This window comes from Leptonychotes weddellii, chromosome 6 (genome assembly GCF_054177405.1).
Source record: "Leptonychotes weddellii isolate Sample4059 chromosome 6, ASM5417740v2, whole genome shotgun sequence".
Lineage (NCBI taxonomy): Eukaryota > Metazoa > Chordata > Mammalia > Carnivora > Phocidae > Leptonychotes > Leptonychotes weddellii.
This window is the reverse complement of record NC_138374.1, coordinates 115,389,844-115,412,196: the sequence shown is the minus strand read 5'-3', so window position 1 is coordinate 115,412,196 and position 22,353 is coordinate 115,389,844. Positions and strand designations below refer to the sequence as shown.

Genomic DNA, 22,353 nt, shown 5'->3' with positions numbered 1-22,353 from the left:
GTCAGAAATATCTGTTCTATCAATTATCAGTGGCAACTAATCTTGGACAAATCACTCATTCTATTAAAAAAGCAAAAAACAAAAACAAAACAAAACAAAAAACCCCTCCGTTTCATCATCTCCAGCCCTTCCTCACAGGGTTATTGTGAGGATCAACAGAAATGTTATCAAACTGTTCATTTTAATAGATGGCATGTTAAATGCTGCAAGTGCGAGAGAGAGAGAGGAAAAGTGAGAATTACATCCACTCGAGTTATCCAGAGAACAGATCAATCAGAAAACAAATGCTACTGAAAGAGCAGATCAGCAAATATAAAATCCTCTGTGTATTTCAAGCCTGCAGTGAGTATCCCAGGAAAGCCCTACTATTTCACAAGTGACTGAATTTCAATAAAGCACCATATTATTTGCAAGTCCTTCCCACTCAACAGAAATTTACAGCTGGCTGAAGTGGGCAAAGCGGACAAATGGCTCAGTGAAGTCAACAGGCTCCAAAATTCAATGTAAGTTCAAAATCACATTTCAATACAAAAGCAGTCTCTCTGCTCTCACATTAAATCATAAATCTTTATTAGGAATGGATTCTTTTCAATTATTTGTTTCACTAAACTATTAAAAGATAACCAATCTGAAAGAATTACAAACTTGGGTTTTCTTTAAAGGATAAGGTTAGGGGTGCCTGGGTGGCTCAGTCGGTAAGTGTCTGCTTTCGGCTCAGGTCATGATCCCAGGGTCTTGGGATCGAGCCCGCTTCTCCCCCTCCCACTCCCCCTGCTTGTGTTCCCTCTCTCACTGTGTCTCTCTCTGTTAAATAAATAAATAAAATATTTAAAAAAATAAAAATAAAAATAAAGGATAAGGTTACCTAAAATCTAATTTGAAGCTCACAAAAAGGCTTCACAGAGGAATGGAGAAAAAAAAAAGTTTCATTATTTGGAAATGAGTAAAAGACAGGGTTACATTTAAGTTATATCCAGTTGATTGATCTCTAACACATCATACTTCAGAGCCCAAAGCAGCCCGCTTCCTGCACCTACCTAATAAGCTCAAAAGGCAGTATTTAAAATATATGGAATCAAGCAAAGGGTGTTAGGACAAATTGGCATTCATATAACAGAAAGCTAAAACCATTAGGTGAAAGGTTCTTGGGGGACCCTGACAAACAGATGGATCAGAGGAACACCACATGAGCCCATGGAATCAACATCACTGAAAGAGGGACAAGTGGACCTTACATAACTCGGATGTGATGGAACAGATGTACAAAGCACCACCTATGACACCTTCTCAGCAAAAAACTTAAACTTGAAACTATTCAAGCATTACTAGCTTACCGAAAATAGAAGAAATAGACAAACACGTTAAACAACATCACAAGAATATAATCTGCAACCTCTAGAATTTGGGAAATTCTATAGGACAAATGATTCATTTCTTCAACAAATAAATGACATAAAAATAAAAGGAGGATTGTTTTATAAAGATGCTTAGAGACACATCAACCAAGTGCAATGTGTGGACTTTGTCTGGATCTTGATTTCAACAAGCCAAATGTAAAAGACATTTCTGGGATGACTGGGGGTAAACTATATATACACTGGCTATTGGATAGTATTATGGAGTTATTATTTACTTTATTATTATTAATTTTGTTGGGTGTAAGAATGGCACTGTAGTTATGTTTAAAGGAAAAAGGTCTTTATCTGTTAGAGATTGTAAAAGTATGTCCAGATTAAAAAATAATAATAAAATTAAGAAAAAAAAAGTATGTCCAGATGAAGCAAATGTGGCAAAATGTTAACAATTACTAAGTCTAAGAGATGGGCATTATACTAATCTATTTTCAGTATATTTGAAATTTTTCACAGTGAAAAGTTAACATCCCGGTAACATTCTGTATGACAGGTATCCCTCCCAATCATGCCAACACAGCATTTCATTTCCATCTTGATCCTCCTTGTTTTCCCATCATTTGCCCCCTTGAGCTCAAAGCTGTGATACAGTCTGAAGAAATAGGATGTGACGTACCTGTAGTAGCAGAGGCTAAAGTGACAAGATTCTTTCTTAGCATATCATAGAGAGGGCTGTCAGAGAGAAAAAAAAATATATTAATAACGTCATGGTTTTCCATTAAAACGTTACATGTCTAACTGATACGTGATTTTCCAACTTTCTCTATAACACATGGAGAAGCAGAATGTTTTCCCCAGAATAGGTTTGTTTGTAATTATTTAAATGTCAAGATATTCATGTCCAAGTGCTTGTGTTACTCTGCCCCCATTAAGAAACTAATTAATTTACATTTTATTTAATTAGCTAACAGTAACACAAGATTTCCTTTGGAGACCATTCCTTCCCACTAGGAATTAAGTTTTACAATTTTAATTGAGGAAGGGGTGGAAGGTAGTCTTACCAAAGTAAGACAAAATGAGCTCAGAAGAAACAGTCATCACAAAGCTATAGAAAGAAAACATTGGCTTCTCAATTACTAATTAGCTTTTGACTCTGTAACAACCATATACACCCCATGCAGCTGGAGAAAGTCACACAACAGGTCAGAGAAGCTCTACTGTGATTCTTTTTTTCCTTTTTTTTTAAGAGAGAGAATGAGTGGGGTTAGGGGAAGAGGGAGAAGCAGACTCCCTGAACAGCAGGGAGCCTGACGTCGGGCTCAATCCCAGGACTCTGAGATCATGACCTGAGCTGAAAGCAGACGCCCAACCGACTGAGCCACCCAGGCGCCCCTCTACTGTGATTCTTATGAAGCCCATCATTCGACCTCAAACTGCCCAGCAATGCTACATTTCTCTAATCAGCTCACTCTTCCTCTCTGTAACAGCTGCTTCACAAAATTCTAACCTAGCCACATCAAACTCCTCCTACCCAGGCCTTTGCACATGATATTCAATCTGCCAGAAGCTCTCCAACACTCTCCTAGAGCGCCTCTCTCTCCTCACTATCCTGCAGCTCTCAGCTCAAATAGCACTTCCTCAAGAACTGTACCTTGACCCCTAAGACCCTAAATCCCACCCCCAACACAGCTTCATGTACCTCTTGTCTGTAACACCCACAGTATAATTTTACCATGTGCTGGTGTGATATCCTGATTAAGATGGGGAAGAGCATCTACTGTCTCACTGCTCTTTAAGCTCCGCAGAATCCGAGATTGTTGCTCACTAACACGTTCTCAGGGCCTCAAAGGTTACCTGACATATGTAGGCCCTTAAATATTGATTGACTAAAGGAATAAATAACCATTAATATCCTATGGAGACTGAGTGGTTAGATATAAGCACCCAAAAAGATAAACAAACCCTCACTCTTCTTACCTTGGATCTTTCACGGAGAAGCTCTGACGTCCTAGTAGTTCTCCCAAAAGATCTCCACCACAATACACCATATGCTGCTCCTGCTGATCATAAAGCTGCTTCACCATTATATACTGGCCTAGATAGTGCATGACCTGCAGGGCAATAAAACGGTATAAAGAGGTCTGTCCAACAGCTCCAAAGAACACAAATCAAGTGTTGAATTTACCTAGTATCCCCTCAAAAATTTTCTCACCAGTTCAAATAAAGAGGTCTGTTCTATGACTAGAAGTAATAAACCTTAAATGTGCCTGGGTCTTAAAAATATTTTCCAAGTCCAGGGACACATAACTACAAGATGCCTTTGACGCATGTTCACTTAATTCCTTTTTGGCAAAAAAAGTACAATGGTTAATAAGCCATCAGCACTGTAAGTGCATTAAACATAGAATCTAGGGGCGCCTGGGTGGCTCAGATGGTTAAGCATCTGCCTTCGGCTCAGGTCATGATCCCGGGGTCCTGGGATCGAGCCCCACATCGGGCTCCTGGCTCAGCCAGGAGTCTGCTTCTCCCTCTCCCTCTGCCTCTCCCACTGCTCATGCTCTCTCTCTCCTTCTGTATCTCTGTGTCTCAAATGAATAAATAAAATCTTTAAAAAAAAACAGAATCTAGTATCTATCAAATAAAAATTTATCTGGCTCTTTTCAGAGTTCACAAAAATGGAAGGAACTCAGACAAGTTCATGATTCAAGTTTTAAATTATCTATTTTTTCCTAAGGTTTTCTCTATGCAGATTTTTTTAAAAGGCTTAATAATTAAGTTCACTTAATGACAGTCAGAACTTTGCTGTCATAGATCACAAGCAGACCAAAGCAGCTATCTTTATCCTTAGGTCCCAACTTCTCAGGAATTATTAGATATCTGCACAGAAGATTTGTCCAACACTGTTCCCATTATATTGGTACAATAATGCTCCTAAGCTCCCTCTATACCAAGCAACATTTCACCCCAGATAATCAAATATCTAGGGGGAAATAAGATGGGCAAGAGCATCCACTGGAACAAAAAGGAGGAAGTTTTATATTTATATCTGCCCAACTTCCAGAAGAAATAAATTCTCTCTAAGTATACAAAATAAGATCTTCTAAGACAGTACAGATCATCTACCCTATAAACGTGTACATAATTGTTTGCAGTCACTGCCGCACCATCACAGTCTCTAGCTCCCCGAGCTCCAGATGAAGGAGAAGGGGGAGTAAGTAAGGTCTCTATTCTATGGCTTGTACAAAGCAGACCACTTGCAAATCAACCGGTGGTAAAGCTCTGAGGAAGCAGCTGATTACAAAAAGCCACTTGCAAGAGTGTGCCCTCTTCTGGAGGGGTGAAGAAACCTCATCATTACAGCCGGGTACCGTTGCACTCCGTGAAATTAGACATCAGAAGTCCACTGAACTTCTGATTCCCAAACTTCCTTTCCAACATCTGGTGCGAAAAATTGCTCAGGACTTCAAAAGAGATCTCCGCTTCAGTGAAGCTACTGGTGCTTTGCAGGAGGCAAGTGAGGCCTGTCTGGTGGGCCTTTTTAAAGACGCCAAACTGTTTGCCATCCATACCAAACATGTAACAATTATGCCAAAAGACATCTATCCAGCTAGCACGCGACACACGGAGAATGTGCTTAAGAATCCGCTATGATGGAAAACATTTCATTCTTTAAAAAAAATTCTTCTTCCTATTGGTAGTTCTGAACATTAGATATTTTTTTTCCCATGGGATCAAAAAGTAACTAAGTATATGATTACAAGTGGAAAAATAGGGGACAGAAATCAGGTATTGGCAGTTTTTCCATTTTCATTCATGTGTGAGTTTTTTAATATAAATGCAGGGATCTAAGGCATCCATGCAAGTCAAAACGTTTCAGTGAACAAGTCTCAGCAGTTCAACTTCATAACAATTATAAAAACCTGTTATATTTTTCTGGACAATTTGGATTTTTTTAAAATTTTTTTTTAGATTTTATTCATTTATTTGAGAGAGAGAGAGAGCTCGTGCGCGAGAGAAAGCACAAGCAGGAGAGTGGCAGAGGGAGAGGGAGAAACAGACTCCCCGCTGAGCGCAGAGCCTGAGGCAGGGCTTGATCCCAGGACCCTGCAATCAAGACCTGAGCCTGAGCCGAAGGCAGAGGCTTAACCAACTGAGCCACCCAGGTGCCCTGGATTTTTTTTTTTAAACAAGTAAATTTCTGGAGCACCTGGGTGGCTCAGTCGTAAGCGTCTGCCTTCGGCTCATGTCATGATCCCAGGGACCTGATCGAGCCCTGCACTGGGCTCCCTGCTCGGCGGGAAGCCTGCTTCTCCTCTCCTGCTCCCCCTGCTTGTGTTCCCTCTCTTGCTGTCTGTCAAATAAATAAATTAAAGCTTTAAAAAATAATAATAAAAATAAAATAAACAAGTAAATTTCTTACTGACAGTAACTGTATGGTGTTGGTAGCATTTTTATCATATGGTAGATCCATCCATTCACTATATTTTTCTGAGTTGTCCTACATGCAAGTACATGTTTTTAATGTTATCTGTCTTCTGTGCTGTTCCTGTAAGTTTACTATTAAAATGCATTAAAAAGGGCACCTGGGTGGCAGTCAGTTAAGCGTCCAACTCTTGGTTTCGGCTCAGGTTGTGAGACGAGCCCCACACTGGACTCCGGGCTTAGCACAGAGTCTGCTTAGCACTCTCTCTCCTTCCCCCTTTGCCCCCTCCCACCTACCTGCATGCTCACCTGTACGCTCTAATCAATCAATCAATCAATCTAAATAAATAAATAAATAACGCATTAAACTAGGAGCACCTGGCTGGCTCAATCAGTAAAGCCTGCAACCCTTGATCTTGGGGTTGTGAGCTCGAGCCCCACATTGGGTGTAGAGATTATTTAAAAATCAAATCTTAAAAGAATAATAAAATAAAAATAAATGCATTAAACTAAAAAAATAAAAAATTAACAATGTGTACATAATTACTACTCTTATTATACCATACTGCCTCAATGCACATATTGAGAACCAATATTTAAAAATAAAATTTAAGAAATTATTTATGCACCAGATAGGGTCAAAATTCATAATAGAGAGCTTCACGTAAACGGACTCTAATTTTTTCTCCAGTAAAACATTCTGACCAATATGTACTTAATTTCTTAACCCAGGAAAACTCTACCATGAGATTGAAGGAGATAGCGTAATTCATCGTAACAACCTTATTGATAGAAAATTCCATACTTCAGGGCACCTGGGTGGCTCAGTTGGTTAAGCACCAACTCTTGGTTTGGGCTCAGGTCATGATCTCATGGGCGCTCAGATCATGGAGATCGAGCTCGAGGCCGGGCCCCCAACTCAGCACGGAGGCTGCTTGAAAATTCTCTCCTTAGCATCCTTTAGATGCTAAATAAGTTATTTAAATGCATAAGTGTTTGAAATAACTCACAGTGCTCAGAAGAGTATCGGACACATTTATAATGAAAAACTACTGCATTTAATTCCTGCCTGGCAGTACATCCTATAAATCATAGACAGTGTCATTTTTTAATCTTGTACACGCTTTGCATTTTAACTGAGATCAATGAATTAATGGTTAATTTTATGTTTGGCTGACAACATACTTCAAAAGGATATTTAAAGGAAATATGAAGTTCAGTTTAGCTCAATGGTCTTTAAAACAAAGCAAAAGTTGCCTCTCTAGTACCTTAGGCAGAGAATTTCCTTTCTTGGGTCTGATTTCAGACCTATATATTCATCAGCTTCTACTTTTTTTATTTTCATCAGCCTCTACTTCTCAGCTGTTCTTATAACTGAGAATTCTCTTTGATGGCTTACCTCTTTAACAGTGAACATTTCACCTTGTGCACCTGCTGCCTGCAAAATCTTCAAAAGTGGCTGTTTTGGTCGTACCTGATATAAACATAAAATAAACCTGCTATTTATATTCCAACTAGATTGGTTTCTGAAACCCTAGGGAACAAGAAAACCTCATTTTTTTTTTAACAAACCCTGGTAGATACTTACCATCTAATAACATACAATCTTCCAATACATACAATAATAGCAGATAATCAGACTAACTACTTGTCACCTCTCTGAAAAATCCCATTTTCAAAAGACAGCTACTAGGATGGCCAAGATAAAAAGAAAAAAGGAAACAAAAGTAAGTATTGGCAAGCGTGTGGAGAAACTGGAACCCCTGTCTACTGCTGGTGGGAAGATAAAATGGTTCAGCTGCTGTGGAAAATAGTTTGACAGTTCCTCAAAAAGTTAAACACAGAATTACCGTATGACCCAGCAGTTCCATTCCTAGGTATATACCCAAAAAAACTGAAAGTAGAACTCAAACAAGTATTTGTACACCAGTGTTCACAGGAGCATTATTCACAATAGCTAAAAGATGGAAACAACCCAAATAGCACCGACAGGTGAGCAGATAAACCAGATGCGGTATAAACACACATGGGATAGTGACTCTGACATTTCTTGACTCTGTGGAGTCTGTCTTTAGCCACACAATTTTATCTTTAAAATTTTTATGGTCAACGTTATCTCTCTCTTCCTCTTACCACCTCTTTGGTTTTGTCTTATTTAAGGCCCCCTTCATCCTAAAGTTTCACAAGCATTTCCTAAATTTTCTTCTAATATTATTTCCCTTTTTACATTTAAATCTTCATCTATCTGGAATTTGTTTTTGTACAAAGTTGGAGGTCTTCATTTGTTTCCTTCCAGAGATGGACAATTACATCAAAACCATCTATTACATAAGCCACATTTTCCCCCCATCAAATCCAAATTCCACCTTTATCATACACTAAGGTACATAATACTATACATATTGTGCAATGTTTATGAAAACACAAGACCAAATTATGTATTTTTATATGTTAGAGGAAAAGATCTGAAACAAGACACACCAAATTAATAACAGTGTTGTCTTAGGGGGAGGGGGCTTTGGGGGAAGAAGAGAAGAGACAGTCAAGGAGTCCCTATAGATAAATACTTTATAAATACATTATAAAATTGGATTTTTTAATAAGAATGTATTTGCTATATTTACAACTTAAAATTAATTTTTAAAGAAAACAAGCTTGTTAAAATGAAGTGAGAGAAACAGAAAACAAACATATAACTTGACCCCAAATTCTCCACAAGCCACCCATACTCTAAAACACAAGTTTTCAAAATGTACCGTATTTTAAGCAATCTGTAACCTCATCTTTATTTAATCAATAATCAATTCAAATTTTGAGCACTGACACCATTTCCTAGTTTCCCTAATATGGCATTTAAAAAATAATCCATTCTGCTCTACATAAAATCCTAGTAAGTGAAGTCACCTATATGCTCCAACTCAATTTTTTAAAAGCTTACAGAAAACTGGGAATGCCTAAAAATGATTTACCTGATTGGTTTGTTCTGGAGAGATCCTGCAAGCACTGTCAGAAGTTGAACACTGGGCAGAGGTGGAAAATGATGTCATTTTGGCAGTGAAGAAATTGTCGTCTGCTGATAAATCTAAAAGGAAAAAAAAAAACCATGAAATCTCTTCTAAAGTAGAAAATTCTCACTTTAAGATTTACAAAATAGCAGCCAGCAGAAGTAAAAAAAAAGAAAAAAAGACACACGTATCAGAGCGCCCTACACAAATGCGATATATCCATATGCGGTTCTTGATACTCTTCTTATCCCTAAGTTCAGATCCTACAAAAAACTTTAGAGTTTAATTAATAGAGCCATCTACGCTTCCCTCAGGTAAAGCCTGAAACAGAAACAGGTTCAGGCATGCTCCAACCTCCACAGTGATGATAACGAGTAAACTGTTTTAGCTGAAAGTCAAATTTACAATCACTACCTCCCCAATGGATATCAGGGTTTCAGTAACTCCTCCTCTCTTGAACAGTGCTCAAGAGCACCCCCTGGAAGACAAATGATGTAGAGCTGGGGGAATTACCAAGATTAAGTAATAGATTTAAGATTCCAAGAGCGCATCAAGAAAAACCTCTGCAACATGTTGAAACATGTCTTGGCAAGGAACTACAAGAAAGTGAGAATCAAATTACCCAGTATCAGTTAAAGCAGCTTTTAATACCTGCCAAACCCAAAGAGTATACAGCAACTAAATACCTACAAGATGGGTTAAGCCAAGGTGGACATTTATCATCAAGGAAAGATATAAGCATGAAATGAAATAGTAAGGTTTAGTTAAAAATTTTCACCTCTACCATCTCTCCTTTAAAAAAATTTTTGAAAAAAGCTTTAAGAGGGAAAATAAATTTTTAAATTAACTTGTTGAAGTTTACCGTTTTCTAGTAAAAAGGTGATAAATGATCAGTGAAATTTATGACCAACAAGCCACAGCAGGGAAAGGGTGAAAGGGGCCTGGAAAAACTGACAAATAGTCTGGCTAAAACTAACAAGATTCCTCAATCTTCTGAGAATACTTACTAACTGTAACAAAATACAAATTTCTCCCTTCCCCATCTGCCTCCCTTGCTACAAAATGGAAGTCAAATAGGATACAAGCAGAATTTACAATTTTAAAAAGCAGCTAGCTTCTAATTAGCATTTCAAACCTTATACCTAAAGCACCAGTCCTGATCTTCCCAAACCTGCCAGTCCTGCAGCCTTCCCCATCTCAGCAACCGGCAACTCCATCCTTCCAGTTGCTCAGGTCAACGATCTTGAAGCCATCCTTGATTCCTTTTTCTTTCACATTCCACACCCAGTTCATAAATAAACTCTAAAGCTGTATCTTCAAAATATATCCCAAACTCTAACCCTTTCCCACCACTTCAGTTATTACTGCACTAATCCAAACCACCTACCTCTCAACTACACTACCCTCCTAAGGTTTTCTTGCTCCCACCCTTGCCCCTTGAGCTCCTAACCTCCTCCTTTTGTCTGCTCAAATGTCAGTTTACCGAGGCCTTCCATGACTACCCATTTTTAGAACTGCAACTCCCAGCCCCCAGTATTCCCTATCTCCTTCCCTGCCTTATTTTTCTTTACTGTCCTTGTTACCAACCAACATACTATACATTTTAATTACTTATCATGTAAAACATAAGCAGCAAGTGGGCAGGGATTATTATTTATTCATTGATTAATAAATCCTTGGTGCCTAAACTTGACAATTACATACACTGTAGAGCAACATGATGGATACAAGTATCAGTAACAGCGTGGATGGGGGGTGCCTGGCATAGTCGGTGGAGCATACGACTTTTGATCTCAGGATTGTAAATTCAAGCCCCATGTTAGGTCTACACTTACCTAAAAATAAAATCTTAAAAAAATGAACCACATCTCCCAAGTAGCTCTGTGACGTTTATCAACAGAATACAGCGGAAGTGATAATGTGCCAATTCCAAGCCTGGCAGCTTCATTTTTTGTGCTTTTGGAGACCCCTAAAATAGGACTACTCTACTGGAGACCACATAAAAGGGCCATGTGGAGAGGATTAGTTGTCCAGTTGAGCCCAGCCTTCCAGCCATTCCCTCCAAAGCACCACATATTACAGAACATTCCAACAGCAGCTGTCAGCTGACCACAGCTGCATGACACACAAGAACCATCCAACTTAGCTCACAGAATCATAATAAATAAAATGGCTGTTGTTTTAACTCACTAAGTTGTTGGGTGGTTTATTACATAGCACTAGATAATCAAAACAAATGGCTCAGACTTATGGAGAGCTTACACTGTACCAGGCACACATATTAACCCATTTAATACTTAAATAATCCTATGATGTAGGTAATATTATTATTACTATTATTTACAGTATAATAATTATTAGTATAATTAATATTATTATTATACTATACTAATAATTATTATTGTTTTACATCTAAGGCAAGAGAAGCATGGAGGTGTTATTTGCCCAAGATAATACAATTCAGTGAACTGCTAGAGTCAAGATATCAAACTCAAGAGTTCTGAAGTCCCCACTTAGTAATATTTTTTTGCCTGTTAGACCTCAATGTACAGAATTAATCATAATCCTTTCCTTCAACATACTCTCATTGTTTATCCACACATGGCCCACTTTTCCTTGATTCTTCCTGATAGAATGAGCACCTGCAAAGCAGTACTCTTGACAACAACCTATATTTAATTATAATATCCCCTCCCTATCCCATTCTCCTGCCTCTCCCCAACAATCATCCTTATCCTGTTTTGATTTTCTTCCCTTCCTTTTTATGCATTTTACTGCATCAAAATGCAATGCTAAAGAGTATTGTTTAGTTGTTTTTAACTTTAAAAAAGCAGGTATAGGGGCGCCTAGGTGGCTCAGTCGTTAAGCATCTGCCTTCGGCTCAGGTTCCTGGGGTCCTGGGATAGAGCCCCCCGCATCCTGCTCCTCAAGAAGCCTGCTTCTCCCTCTCCCACTCCCCCGCTTGTGTTCCCTCTCTCGTTGTGTCTCTGTCAAATAAATAAATAAAATCTTAAAAAAAAAAAAAAAGCAGGTATAGTAATTTTAAAGATTTTTGTTTCACTAACATTAATTCCTACTGTCGTGTCACTTTTGTTTTTTTATTAACATATAATGTATTATTAGTTAGAGGTAGAGGTCAGTGATTCATCAGTCTTATATAATACCCAGTGCTCATTACATCATGTGCTCTCCTTTATGTCCATCACCCAGTTACCCCCCACCCCCACCCCCTCCCCTCCAGCAATCCTGTTTGTTTCCTGTTAATTAGGAGTCCTTAGTTTTTAATTTTATTGTAAACTAAATATAACATAAAATTTACCATTTTTAAGTGTACAACTCAGTAACATTAAGTACATTCACAATACTGTACACCATCACCACGATCCATCTCCAGAACTTTTTAATCACCAAACTGAAACTCTGCACCCATTAAACGATGAACTCTCCAATGACTTCCTCTCCCCAGGCCCTGGTAGTCACAAAACTACTTTCTGTCTCTATGAATATGCCTATACTAGATACCGCATATAAGTGAAATCACAACATTTGTCTTTTTGTGTCTGGCTTATTTCACTTAGCATAATGTTTTCAGGATTCATCCATGTCACAGCATACTTTATTTTCCATTTATTTTTATTGTTGTACAATATTTCAGTGTGTGATGAACATTTGGGTTGTTTCTAGGTTTTCACCATTATGAATAGTGCTACTAGTAATATTCTTGTACATGTGCAAAAAAAAAAGTGTCTCTTAGGCATATCTGTAAGAGAAATTGCTGGATCATAGCATATGTGAATACCCAACTTTAGGAACTGATACCAAACTGTCTTCAAAGTGTTTACACCAATCCACAATCCCATCAAGAATGTATAAGATATCCTGTGAATCCATCTCCTCTCCATTATCCGACCTTATGAGTCTTGTTATCCAGTAAAGCATGTCTTCTCCCTGTTCTTTTTTAGAAGTGACCAGCTATTCTTGGCCCCCTAACTTTTTAAGTTTTCAATTTTAATTCCAGTATAGTTGACATACAGTGTTCTATTAGTTTTGGGTGTGCAATATGATTCAACAATTCTATACATTACTCCATGCTTATCATGGTTAAGTATACTCTTTAATCCCCATCACCTATTTCACCCATCCCCCACCCACTTTCCCTCTCCTCTGGTAACCATTAGTTTGTTCCGAGAGTCTGTTTTCTTGTCTGTCTCTTCTTTTTTTCCTTTGCTCTTTGTATTGTTTCTTAAATACCACAGGAGTGAAACCATATTTGGCTTTCCTCTGACTTATTTCACTTAGCATTATACTCTCTAGCTCCATCCATGTTGTCGCAAATGGCAAGATTTCCCTTCTCTTTTATAGCTGAATAATATTCCAATATATTGTGCATATATACCAATCTTCTTTATCCATTTATCTATCGATAGACACTTGGGCTGCTTCCATAGTCTGGCTAGTGTAAATAATGCTGCAATGAACATAGGGATGCATGTATCCCTTTGAGTTAGTGTTTTGTATTTTGGGGGTAAATACTCAGTAGTGCAATTACTGGATCATAGGGTAATTCTATTTATAACTTTTTGAGGAACCGCCATACCATCTGCCACAGTGGCTGCACCAGTTTGCATTCCCGGCCCCTTATATCTCTTCCATATAAATGTTATTATCAAGTTCCATAAAAATCCCTCTTGGGATTTTGAATGAAATTACACTTTATATATAGATCAAATTGGTTCCTAATCATTAACATATATTTCTCTATTTATTAAAGACTTAATTTCTTTTAGTAAAATTTTTTAATTTTCCCTTTAGAGATTTAACACGTTTGTGTTAGAATAATCTTGAAGGTTAATATTCTAATACTATTGTGATGCCTTCTCATTATAATTTTTAGTTTTTGCATATATACAAAAATACAAATGACTTTCATTGATCTTCTATCCAGTCACCTAAATTTACATTATTTCTAATAATCTGTCTGTATATGCTTCTGCTTTCTATGTAAATGGTTATATCATCAGCAGATAATAAAATCTTATTCCCTCCTTTCCAATTCTTACGCTCCTAATTTCTTGTCTTACTTTACTGCTTAGGACTATCAACACAGTATCAAATACACACAATGATAGTGAACATCTTTGTCTCTGATTTTTTAAAAAATGCTTCTAATGTTTCCCTATACGTTTCTTTTTTTTTAATGTTTGTTCTTTAACAGTTACTTTATCAGTTTAGAAGGGTTTCTTTTCCTCATTAACTAAAAATATATCATGGAAAAGTTGTTTTTATAAAATATTCTTTCTGAATCTATTGAAATGATGATTTTTTTTTTAAAGATTTTTTTTTATTTATTTGAGAGATAGAATGAGATAGAGCATGAGAGGGGGGAGGGTCAGAGGGAGAAGCAGGCTCCTCGCTGAGCAGGGAGCCCGATGTGGGACTCGATCCCGGGACTCCAGGACCATGACCTGAGCCGAAGGCAGTTGCTTAACCAACTGAGCCACCCAGGCGCCCCTGATCATGATTTTTTTTAAATCTATTAATGTAGTGCCTTTTGAATTTCATTTATGGATTTTATAAAATTAAACCTTACACACCTGAGATAAACCAAACTTGACTTGGGGGTATTACCCTTTTTTGTACACTGCTAGTTCTGATTTGCTACTTTGTTTAGGTTGTAAAGTCTATAGGAGGGAGTGAAATGGGCCTACAAATTTTCCATGGTCAAGTTTTTGTCTAGTTTGGGTGTAAGCACTAGCAGGCCTAATAGAATAATTGTTGAATAGTCCCTATTTTTCTATTGCCAGGGGAAAAAATTCTACAAAATTGAGATGTTCTGGTCCTTGAAAGATTGGTAGAATTCACCTCTGAAACATAAAACTCAGTGTTTTCTTTGTGGAAGATTTTTAATCACTATTTTAAGAAATTGTAGCTTGATATTCAAGCTTTTTATTTCTTCTTCCATTTGTCTAAATTTTCAAAATTACTGGCATATAGTTGATAGTATTCTCTTTTAATCTGTGTGCAGATGCATCTTCTTTTCCATTCGTGGTATTACATCTTATTACCTCTTCTACTTTTTAAAATTTTATTCTGTTGATCATTTCCCAATTTCTTAAGCTGGACATTTAGCTTACCCCTTCTCTTATAATTTGAATTTCTTAAGGCAACAAATTCCTCCCCCTCCTATCCCAGCAATATTTTTTAATTTAGCTCACAGGTTTTGCTATATAAAGTTTTCATTATCATTCAGCTGTATTTTTAGATTTCCATAATTTTCTAAATCCCTGAGCTTGATAGCTATGCCTATGCACACTGTATTTTCTCAATTTACATTTTATGATTAACTCCTAATTTAACAGCACTGTGGGGAGATATCATCCTCTCTATAAAACCTGTTCTTTGAAATTTTTAAGGCTTTCACCTGGTCTAGTTGGTGATCAATTCTATATATAATGTATGCTTGCAAAACTCTGTATTTGTTAAGCCTGTTGGCTTTTTATAATCTTACATATCTACTAATTTGTTAGCCTGACCTGCAAATAATTAAGAGAGATGTAATGAAATCTCCCACTATAATGGTGGATTTGTCCATTGATCCCAGTGTAGTTCTGCCAATTTTGCATCATCTATTTTAAGGACTTTTAATCAGAGGCATACATGCTTTAAATTACTAGATCTTCTTGCTGAACTGACATCATATTATTGTCAGTATACTGTCATCGTATAGTGATTCTTTCCATCCCAATTAAGACATTCAGTCCTAAAGTGCATTTTATCTAGTATTAGTGAGGTCACGCCAACTTTCTTTTAGTAATTCCATGTATTTTACCAATCTTTTAATTATTTTTACATGCCCTTAAACTTTTGGTGTATCCCTTATAAAAAACATGTATCTGGACTTTGGATTTTTTAATCCAGTTTGTCAGTTTTTATCTTTAGTAAATTTAGTCCATTCACTCTAATTAGTATATATGGATGTTTCTACCATCCTGATTTAGCATTCCAGTTTGTTCCACTCTTTCCATGCTTAATATGTTATTACCTTTCTTAAAAATTCTATCTCCGTCAGCAAGAACTTTAGTATGATATCTCTGGACTTTTAATCCTGAGATAGATATATTTTTCTTTTTCTTTTTTTGCCTTAGCCTTTACAATAAATATCAAGAAATTATAATCACCTTTACTTCACAGATCTCTTGTAACACTTCCTGGATTTGAATCTCCTAGTACTTCATCCAGAACTGGGCTCAATATGGGTCTTTGTATGGCAAGGCTCCCAAGACTTCATACGCCTGAGAATTTTTTTTTTTAAAGATTTTATTTATTTATTTGACAGAGAGAACACAAATAGGCAGAGCGGCAGGCAGAGAGAGAGGGAGAAGCAGGCTCCCCGCTGAGCAGGGAGCCCGATGCGGGGCTTGATCCCAGAACCCCAGGATCATGACCTCAGCCGAAGGCAGACGCTTAACTGACTGAGCCACCCAGGAGCCCACCTGAGAATATTTTTATAATCCCTCCTATTCAAATGAATGTGGGTGGGTATAAAATTCTAAGTTTCTCTTCAAAACTCTGCGAACAGTTTGTTTTCCTGCATTTAGTGATGCCGTTAAAAACTCTGATGTCAATTTGATTTTTGTTCCCTGTAGTAATCTGTTCTTTCTCTCTGAGGCTTCTTTTGATTTTTTTACTCTTAAATTTCACTATAATGTTCCTGGAAACAAATTTTTCCTGATCTCTCATCTTCAGCTGTCTTAAGGATATTTTGCCTCTGAGGACATTCATTTAAGGAAACTTTCCTTCTGAGGACATTTTTTTTTTTTAAGATTTATTTATTTTAGAGAAAGCACAAGAGCATGTGGGGGAGGGGCAGAGGGAGGGAGAGAGAATCTCAAGCAGACTCCCCACCCAGCACAGGGCTCGATCTCACAAGCCTGAGATCATGACCTGAGCCAAAATCAAGACTCAGATGCTTAACCAACTGAGCCACCCAGGCACCCCCCACTTTTTTTTTAATTCTAAAAGAGAACTATTTTTCCCATTATTTCAAGCATGTCCTTCTTTACTTTTTTTTTTTTAAATGCAGGCTCCAGGGGTGCCTGGGTGGCTCAGTCGTTAAGCATCTGCCTTCGGCTCAGGTCATGATCCCAGGGTCCTGGGATCGAGCCCCACATCGGGCTCCCTGCTCAGCGGGAAACCTGCCTCTCCCTCTCCCCCTGCTTGTGTTCCCTCTCTCGCTGTGTCTCTGTCAAATAAATAAAATCTTTTTTAAAAATTTAAATAAATAAATAAATGCAGGCTCCATGCCCAATGTGGGGCTTGAACTCATGATGAGATCAAGAGTCGCATGTTCCACCGACTGAGTCAGGCCCCCCTCCTTTTCATTTTTATTTAAGATTCCTATTATTTAGGGGTGCCTGGCTGGCTCAGTTGGTGGAGCATGCAACTTCTGATCTCGGGGTTGTGAGTTCGAGCCCCACACTGGGTGTAGAGATTGCTGAAAGATAAAATCTTTGGGGCACCTGGGTGGCTCGGTCGGTTAAGTAGCTGCCTTCGGCTCAGGTCGTGATCCCAGGGTACTGGGATAGAGCCCCGCGTCAGGCTCCCTGGTCCGCGGAGAGCCTGCTTCTCCCTCTCCCTCTGCCTGCCACTCAGCCTATCTGTGCTCTATGTCTCTGTCAAATAAATAAATAAAGTCTTTAAAAAAATAAAATAAAATAAAAGGACGCCTGGGTGGCTCAGTCGATGAAGCGTCTGCCTACAGCTCAGGTCATGATCTCAGCGTCCTGGGATCGAGTCCCGCATCAGGCTCCTTGCTCAGCGGGGAGCCTGCTTCTCCCTCTGCCTGCCGCTCCCCCTGCTTGTGTGTGCTCTTTCTCTGATAAATAAAAAGTCTTTAAAATAAAAAATAAAATCTTTTAAAAAATAAAATTAATGAAATTTAATGAAAAGATTCCTATTATTTAGATGTGAGTACCTCTACATCTATTTTCCTTACCTTTCGGTTTTTCCTTTAGATTTTCTTTTTATCTTTTTATTCTGGGAGATTTTCTTGATCTGGAGTTCATTCTTCAACTGTATCCATTCTGTTATTTCAACCATTGCATTTTTCAACCCTACTATTTTGGCTTGGTTCTCTCAGCCCCCGCTTATTCTTATTTCAAGTTCTTAAGATGTTCCCTGTTTCTTTTAGGATAATTATCAGTCTTTTTTTTTTTTAAGATTTTATTTATTTGACAGAGAGAGACACACCGAGAGAGGGAACACAAGCAGAGGGAGGGGGAGAGGGAGAAGCAGGCTTCCCGCCGAGCAGGGAGCCCGATGCGGGGCTCGATCCTAGGACCCTGGGATCATGACCCTAGCCGAAGGCAGACACTTAACGACTGAGCCACCCAGGCGCCCCATATCAGTCTAACTTTAAACTCTAGGTCCATCTGTTCTATTATTTCTGTTCCAATGAAACTTATACATTATTCTTCTCTTGAAATACCTGTGCTCTTCAACTGTCTTTGTTATTTTTCTCTAGAGGATAGGAGATACTCTGACAGGCAAAGAATATGGGACAAGACCAGATTCCAGCCCATAGCAGCTGCAGTAAGCTGGACTAAGGGAGAAAATTAGTAGTAGGGGCATCTGGCTGGGTCAGCCAGAAGAGCGTATAACTCGACCTCAGGGTTATAAATTAAAGCCCCATGGTAGGTGTGGAAATTACTTAAAAATAAAATCTTTAAAAAAAAAAACAAAAGAAGTACAAAAGTAGAAATCCCCAAGCACCAGAAAACCACATCACTCTCCACCCCACTCATTCACTATCCAGATCAAAGACTCATCCTTTTTTCCCTAGGAGAAGTAGCACTATGATGGGATTTGGGGAGACCTAAGGACTTAGAAGGTAAGAGACACAGAAGTGCTGTCTAAGGTCAGTCATCACCTATTTTTCGTCAGCTTCTCACAAGTATACACTTCTGTAATGTCCTGATTCACTCTTGAGGTAAACTGGACTGGGCTCTGAGTCACAAGTGTAGAAAAAGGTAATTCCAAGGTAAAGAGGCAGGGGAGAAACTAGAGTGTTCCAACAGTTCCTTTCCCCCATGGTTTTATTCTCCTACAGCCACACCTGGCTGACTCCTGTCCCAGACCAAACACCGCCTCCCCACGCGCGCACACAGGTTCAAAACAGCCCACATCACCCATCTGTTTCTCACAGCATTTTCCTATTACCGTTCCTGTAGGGACGATTTTGGGAGGAAGCCAGCAGTCATGCTAATTCAGCACCTTAGTAGAAACAGGAATTGACCACTTGGCAGGTCTGAAGAATTTTTTTTTTTTTAAGATTTTATTTATTTGACAGAGAGAGACACAGCGAGAGAGGGAACACAAGCAGAGGGAATGGGAGAGGGGGAAGCAGGCTCCCCGCCAAGCAGGGAGCCCGATGCGGGTCTCCATCCCAGGACCCTGAGATCAGGACCTGAGCCGAAGGCAGACGCTTAACGACAGAGCCACCCAGGCGCCCCAGGTCTGAAGAACTTACTAAACGTCAGTAAGGTTTTCCTACTTTGCTTTAATACCTGGTAGAAAGTGTCCTGCCATTAAAAACAAAACAAAGCAAAACACTGTTTTAAGGGCCATGGAAGTTAAGGGAATGGAGATAGGAGTGGGAGGATTTTTTTTCTTTTAAAGATTGTATTTATTTGACAGAGGGAGAGAGAGCACAAGTAGGCAGAGCAGCTGGCAGAGGGAGAGGGAGAAGTCGGCTCCGCTGAACAGGGAGCCCGACACGGGGCTCGATCGCAGGACCCTTCCCCATGAATGGAAGGATTTTAAAATGAGAAAATAGGGGCGCCTGGGTGGCTCAGTCATTAAGTGTCTGCCTTCGGCTCGGGGCATGATCCCATGGTCCTGGGATCAAGCCCCGCATCAGGCTCCCTGCTCGGCGGGAAGCCTGCTTCTCCCTCTCCCACTCCCCCTGCTTGTATTCCCTCTCTTGCTCTCTCTCTGTCAAATAAATAATAAAATAAAATAAAATAAAAAAATAAAATGAGAAAATAGTGGAAAGAATGGGAGGGAAAACATGAGCAAAGGCACTGTTCAAGAACATATGTGAGAAATGAAGTCAGCTGACAAGCTCTGAATCCAAAGCAAGATCTGGCTCTTTCCCACTTGGAGTCTCTTTTGATTACAGCTGGGTTAGGTATTGTTACTTGCTCCTTAAAAGAGGAAACTGAGCCTAAGTCAAATAACTTGCCTGAGTCTAAAGCTTATTCTTTCCCACTATGCTACCAGTGAGCAGTTACATTCCGTTGCTCAAACCAGAAAGTTGGGGGCACCTGGGTGGCTCAGTCAGTTAAGCATCTGACTCTTAATTTCAGCTGAGATCATGATCTCAGGGTTGTGAGATCAAGCTCCATGTCAACCTTCGCGCTGGGCAGGGAGTCTGCTTGGGACTCTCTCTCTCCCTCCGCCCCCAACCCCATGCGTGCGCTCTCTCTAAATAAATAAATAGGTTTTATTTGTCAGAGAGAGAAAGAGAGCATGCACGCGCACAAGCAGGGGAAGCAGCAGGCAGAGGGAGAAGCAGGCTTCCCACTGAGCAAGAAGCCCAATTCGGGACTCGATCCCAGGACCCTGGGATCATGACCTGAGCCACCCAGGTGTCCCAATACATAAATAAATGAAACCAGAAAGTTAGCAGTCACCTTCTCTCTCTTCCCGTTACCATATCATCAAACCTGATCAATTTTAACTTCGAAATATTTCAAAACCACCCCTTCTTTTCATCTCCATGACTATTTCCCCAAACCAAAAGTGTTACTTCCTGCGTGCATCACTGAAACAGACTCTTAACTGGTCTCTCTAACCCCCTTCAAACCAAATTCCACACTACAGCTAGAAGGATTAAAAAAACAAAATCAAAAAACAAACCCAATCCTACAGTGCCAGGCCCTGCTCTAAAACTTGCTACTGCTCTAAAGATAAACACAGAATCTAGCCCGTCTTGCCAGTCTTTCCTGTTGCACCTCACCACACTGATCTTTTAGTTTCTCAGCGCATTTACTTCCTGCTTCAGGGCCTTTGCACACATTGTTCCTTCATTTGAAGCACTGTGAGTTCTGCCCAAGACTGACTCATCCTAGACATTCTAGTCTCAGGTTAAATATCAGCTCAACAATCATTAATAGATAATAAACGGTTTAAGTAAAAGGCTGGGGGAGGGGAACTTTAAAACACACGGAGAAGGCTGAGAACACTTGACCACTGACAAAACTCTCTAAAAGATGGTCATTTGCATCATGTACTTCCTGATGTGAAGCAACAGGAAGCACCCAGAACCTCCTACCTCCTATGAAATATTCTTGACAAAAAAACAACTAAGCTTCTACATCCAACTACTAATTACCTGCTTATAGGAAAAATGGAGGGTAAAGGAATAAATAATACCAAAAGCAAAATAATTAGCCAAACCTAGAATGTAGGAAATTATACTGGATCTCAGATGGCGGGGCTGGGGGGGGGCTGCTGGAGCGGGGCGGATATGGTTAAGTGGGGAGACCATGATTGAGGCTTAAAAAAACAAACAATACAGCATGTGGACCTTGTTCATTCAAGTCCTGATTCAAAGAAACCATCTGTAAATGCCATTTTTCTCTGAACAATCATAAAATTTTGAATTATGTACTAGGTAGTAAATATTAAAAAACTTAATCGTAGTAAAAAGGCACTGATAATTTTTTTAAATCCTGACCTGATAAGAAATACATCCTAACATATTTAAAGGTAAAATGACACATTTGTGATATGCTTTAAATATTTCATTAAAAAATTGAAAAAGGGGCACCTGGGTGGCTCAGTTGGTTAAGCGACTGCCTTCAGCTCAGGTCATGATCCTGGAGTCCCGGGATCGAGTCCTTCATCGGGCTCCCTGCTCAGCGGGGAGTCTGCTTCTCCCTCTGACCCTCCCCCCTCTCATGCACTCTCTCTCTCTCTCAAATAAATAAAAAAAATTAAAAAAAAAAAAATCTTAAAAAAAATAAAAATAAAAAATTTAGAAAAAATATTGAATTGAAACAACAAACTTTATTGAGTGGTACACACCAAACAGAAGAAATCACAAAAATTCCAATTATCTATTGCATCTTGAAAAACTAGTACTCAGAAAATACTCCAGTTACGAAAAAGAATCTACATTATTAACTGTACTACTTTGGCTCTCTGGAAATGTTTCTTTCCAGCTAATAATAAACCTTAGAGATAAGTATAAAAAGCTGAAAAGAGGGGCACCTGGGTGGCTCAGTCAGTTAAGTGTCTGCCTTGGGCTCTGATCTGCAGGGTCCTGGGATCAAGCCCTGCATCTGGCTCCCTGCTCAATGGGGAGTCTGTTTCTCCCTCTGCCCCTCCTCCCCCACCCCCTCGTGTTCTCTCTCGCTCTACTCTCTCTCAAATAAACTTTTTAAAAAATCTTTTAAAAAGCTGAGAAGAACTTGTCTACTAAATGAATGAGGGAAGAAAGTTCTTTCTGCAGTTTTCTTGCTTTCATAAAAACTCTCCCTTTGGGACGCCTGGGTGGCTGTTAGGTTGAG

General features: G+C 39.0%; 1 protein-coding gene and 1 pseudogene across 2 annotated transcripts in view; one reads left to right on the top strand and one right to left on the bottom strand.

The window, feature by feature from the left end:
* The window catches only part of MDM4 (MDM4 regulator of p53), a 39,601-nt gene that overhangs the window by 12,474 nt on the left and 4,774 nt on the right, over window positions 1-22,353 (bottom strand). For both annotated transcript variants that reach the window (XM_006731543.3, XM_081825067.1), the window contains exons 2-5: window positions 8,744-8,856; window positions 7,174-7,248; window positions 3,330-3,463; window positions 2,029-2,084 (exon numbers count right to left, since the gene is read on the bottom strand). In XM_006731543.3, the coding sequence (XP_006731606.1) occupies window positions 2,029-2,084; window positions 3,330-3,463; window positions 7,174-7,248; window positions 8,744-8,821 (343 nt within the window). In that variant the 5' untranslated portion in view covers window positions 8,822-8,856. The remainder of the gene's footprint in view (window positions 1-2,028; window positions 2,085-3,329; window positions 3,464-7,173; window positions 7,249-8,743; window positions 8,857-22,353) is intronic.
* On the top strand, window positions 4,584-5,003 carry LOC102738764 (histone H3.3C-like; annotated as a pseudogene).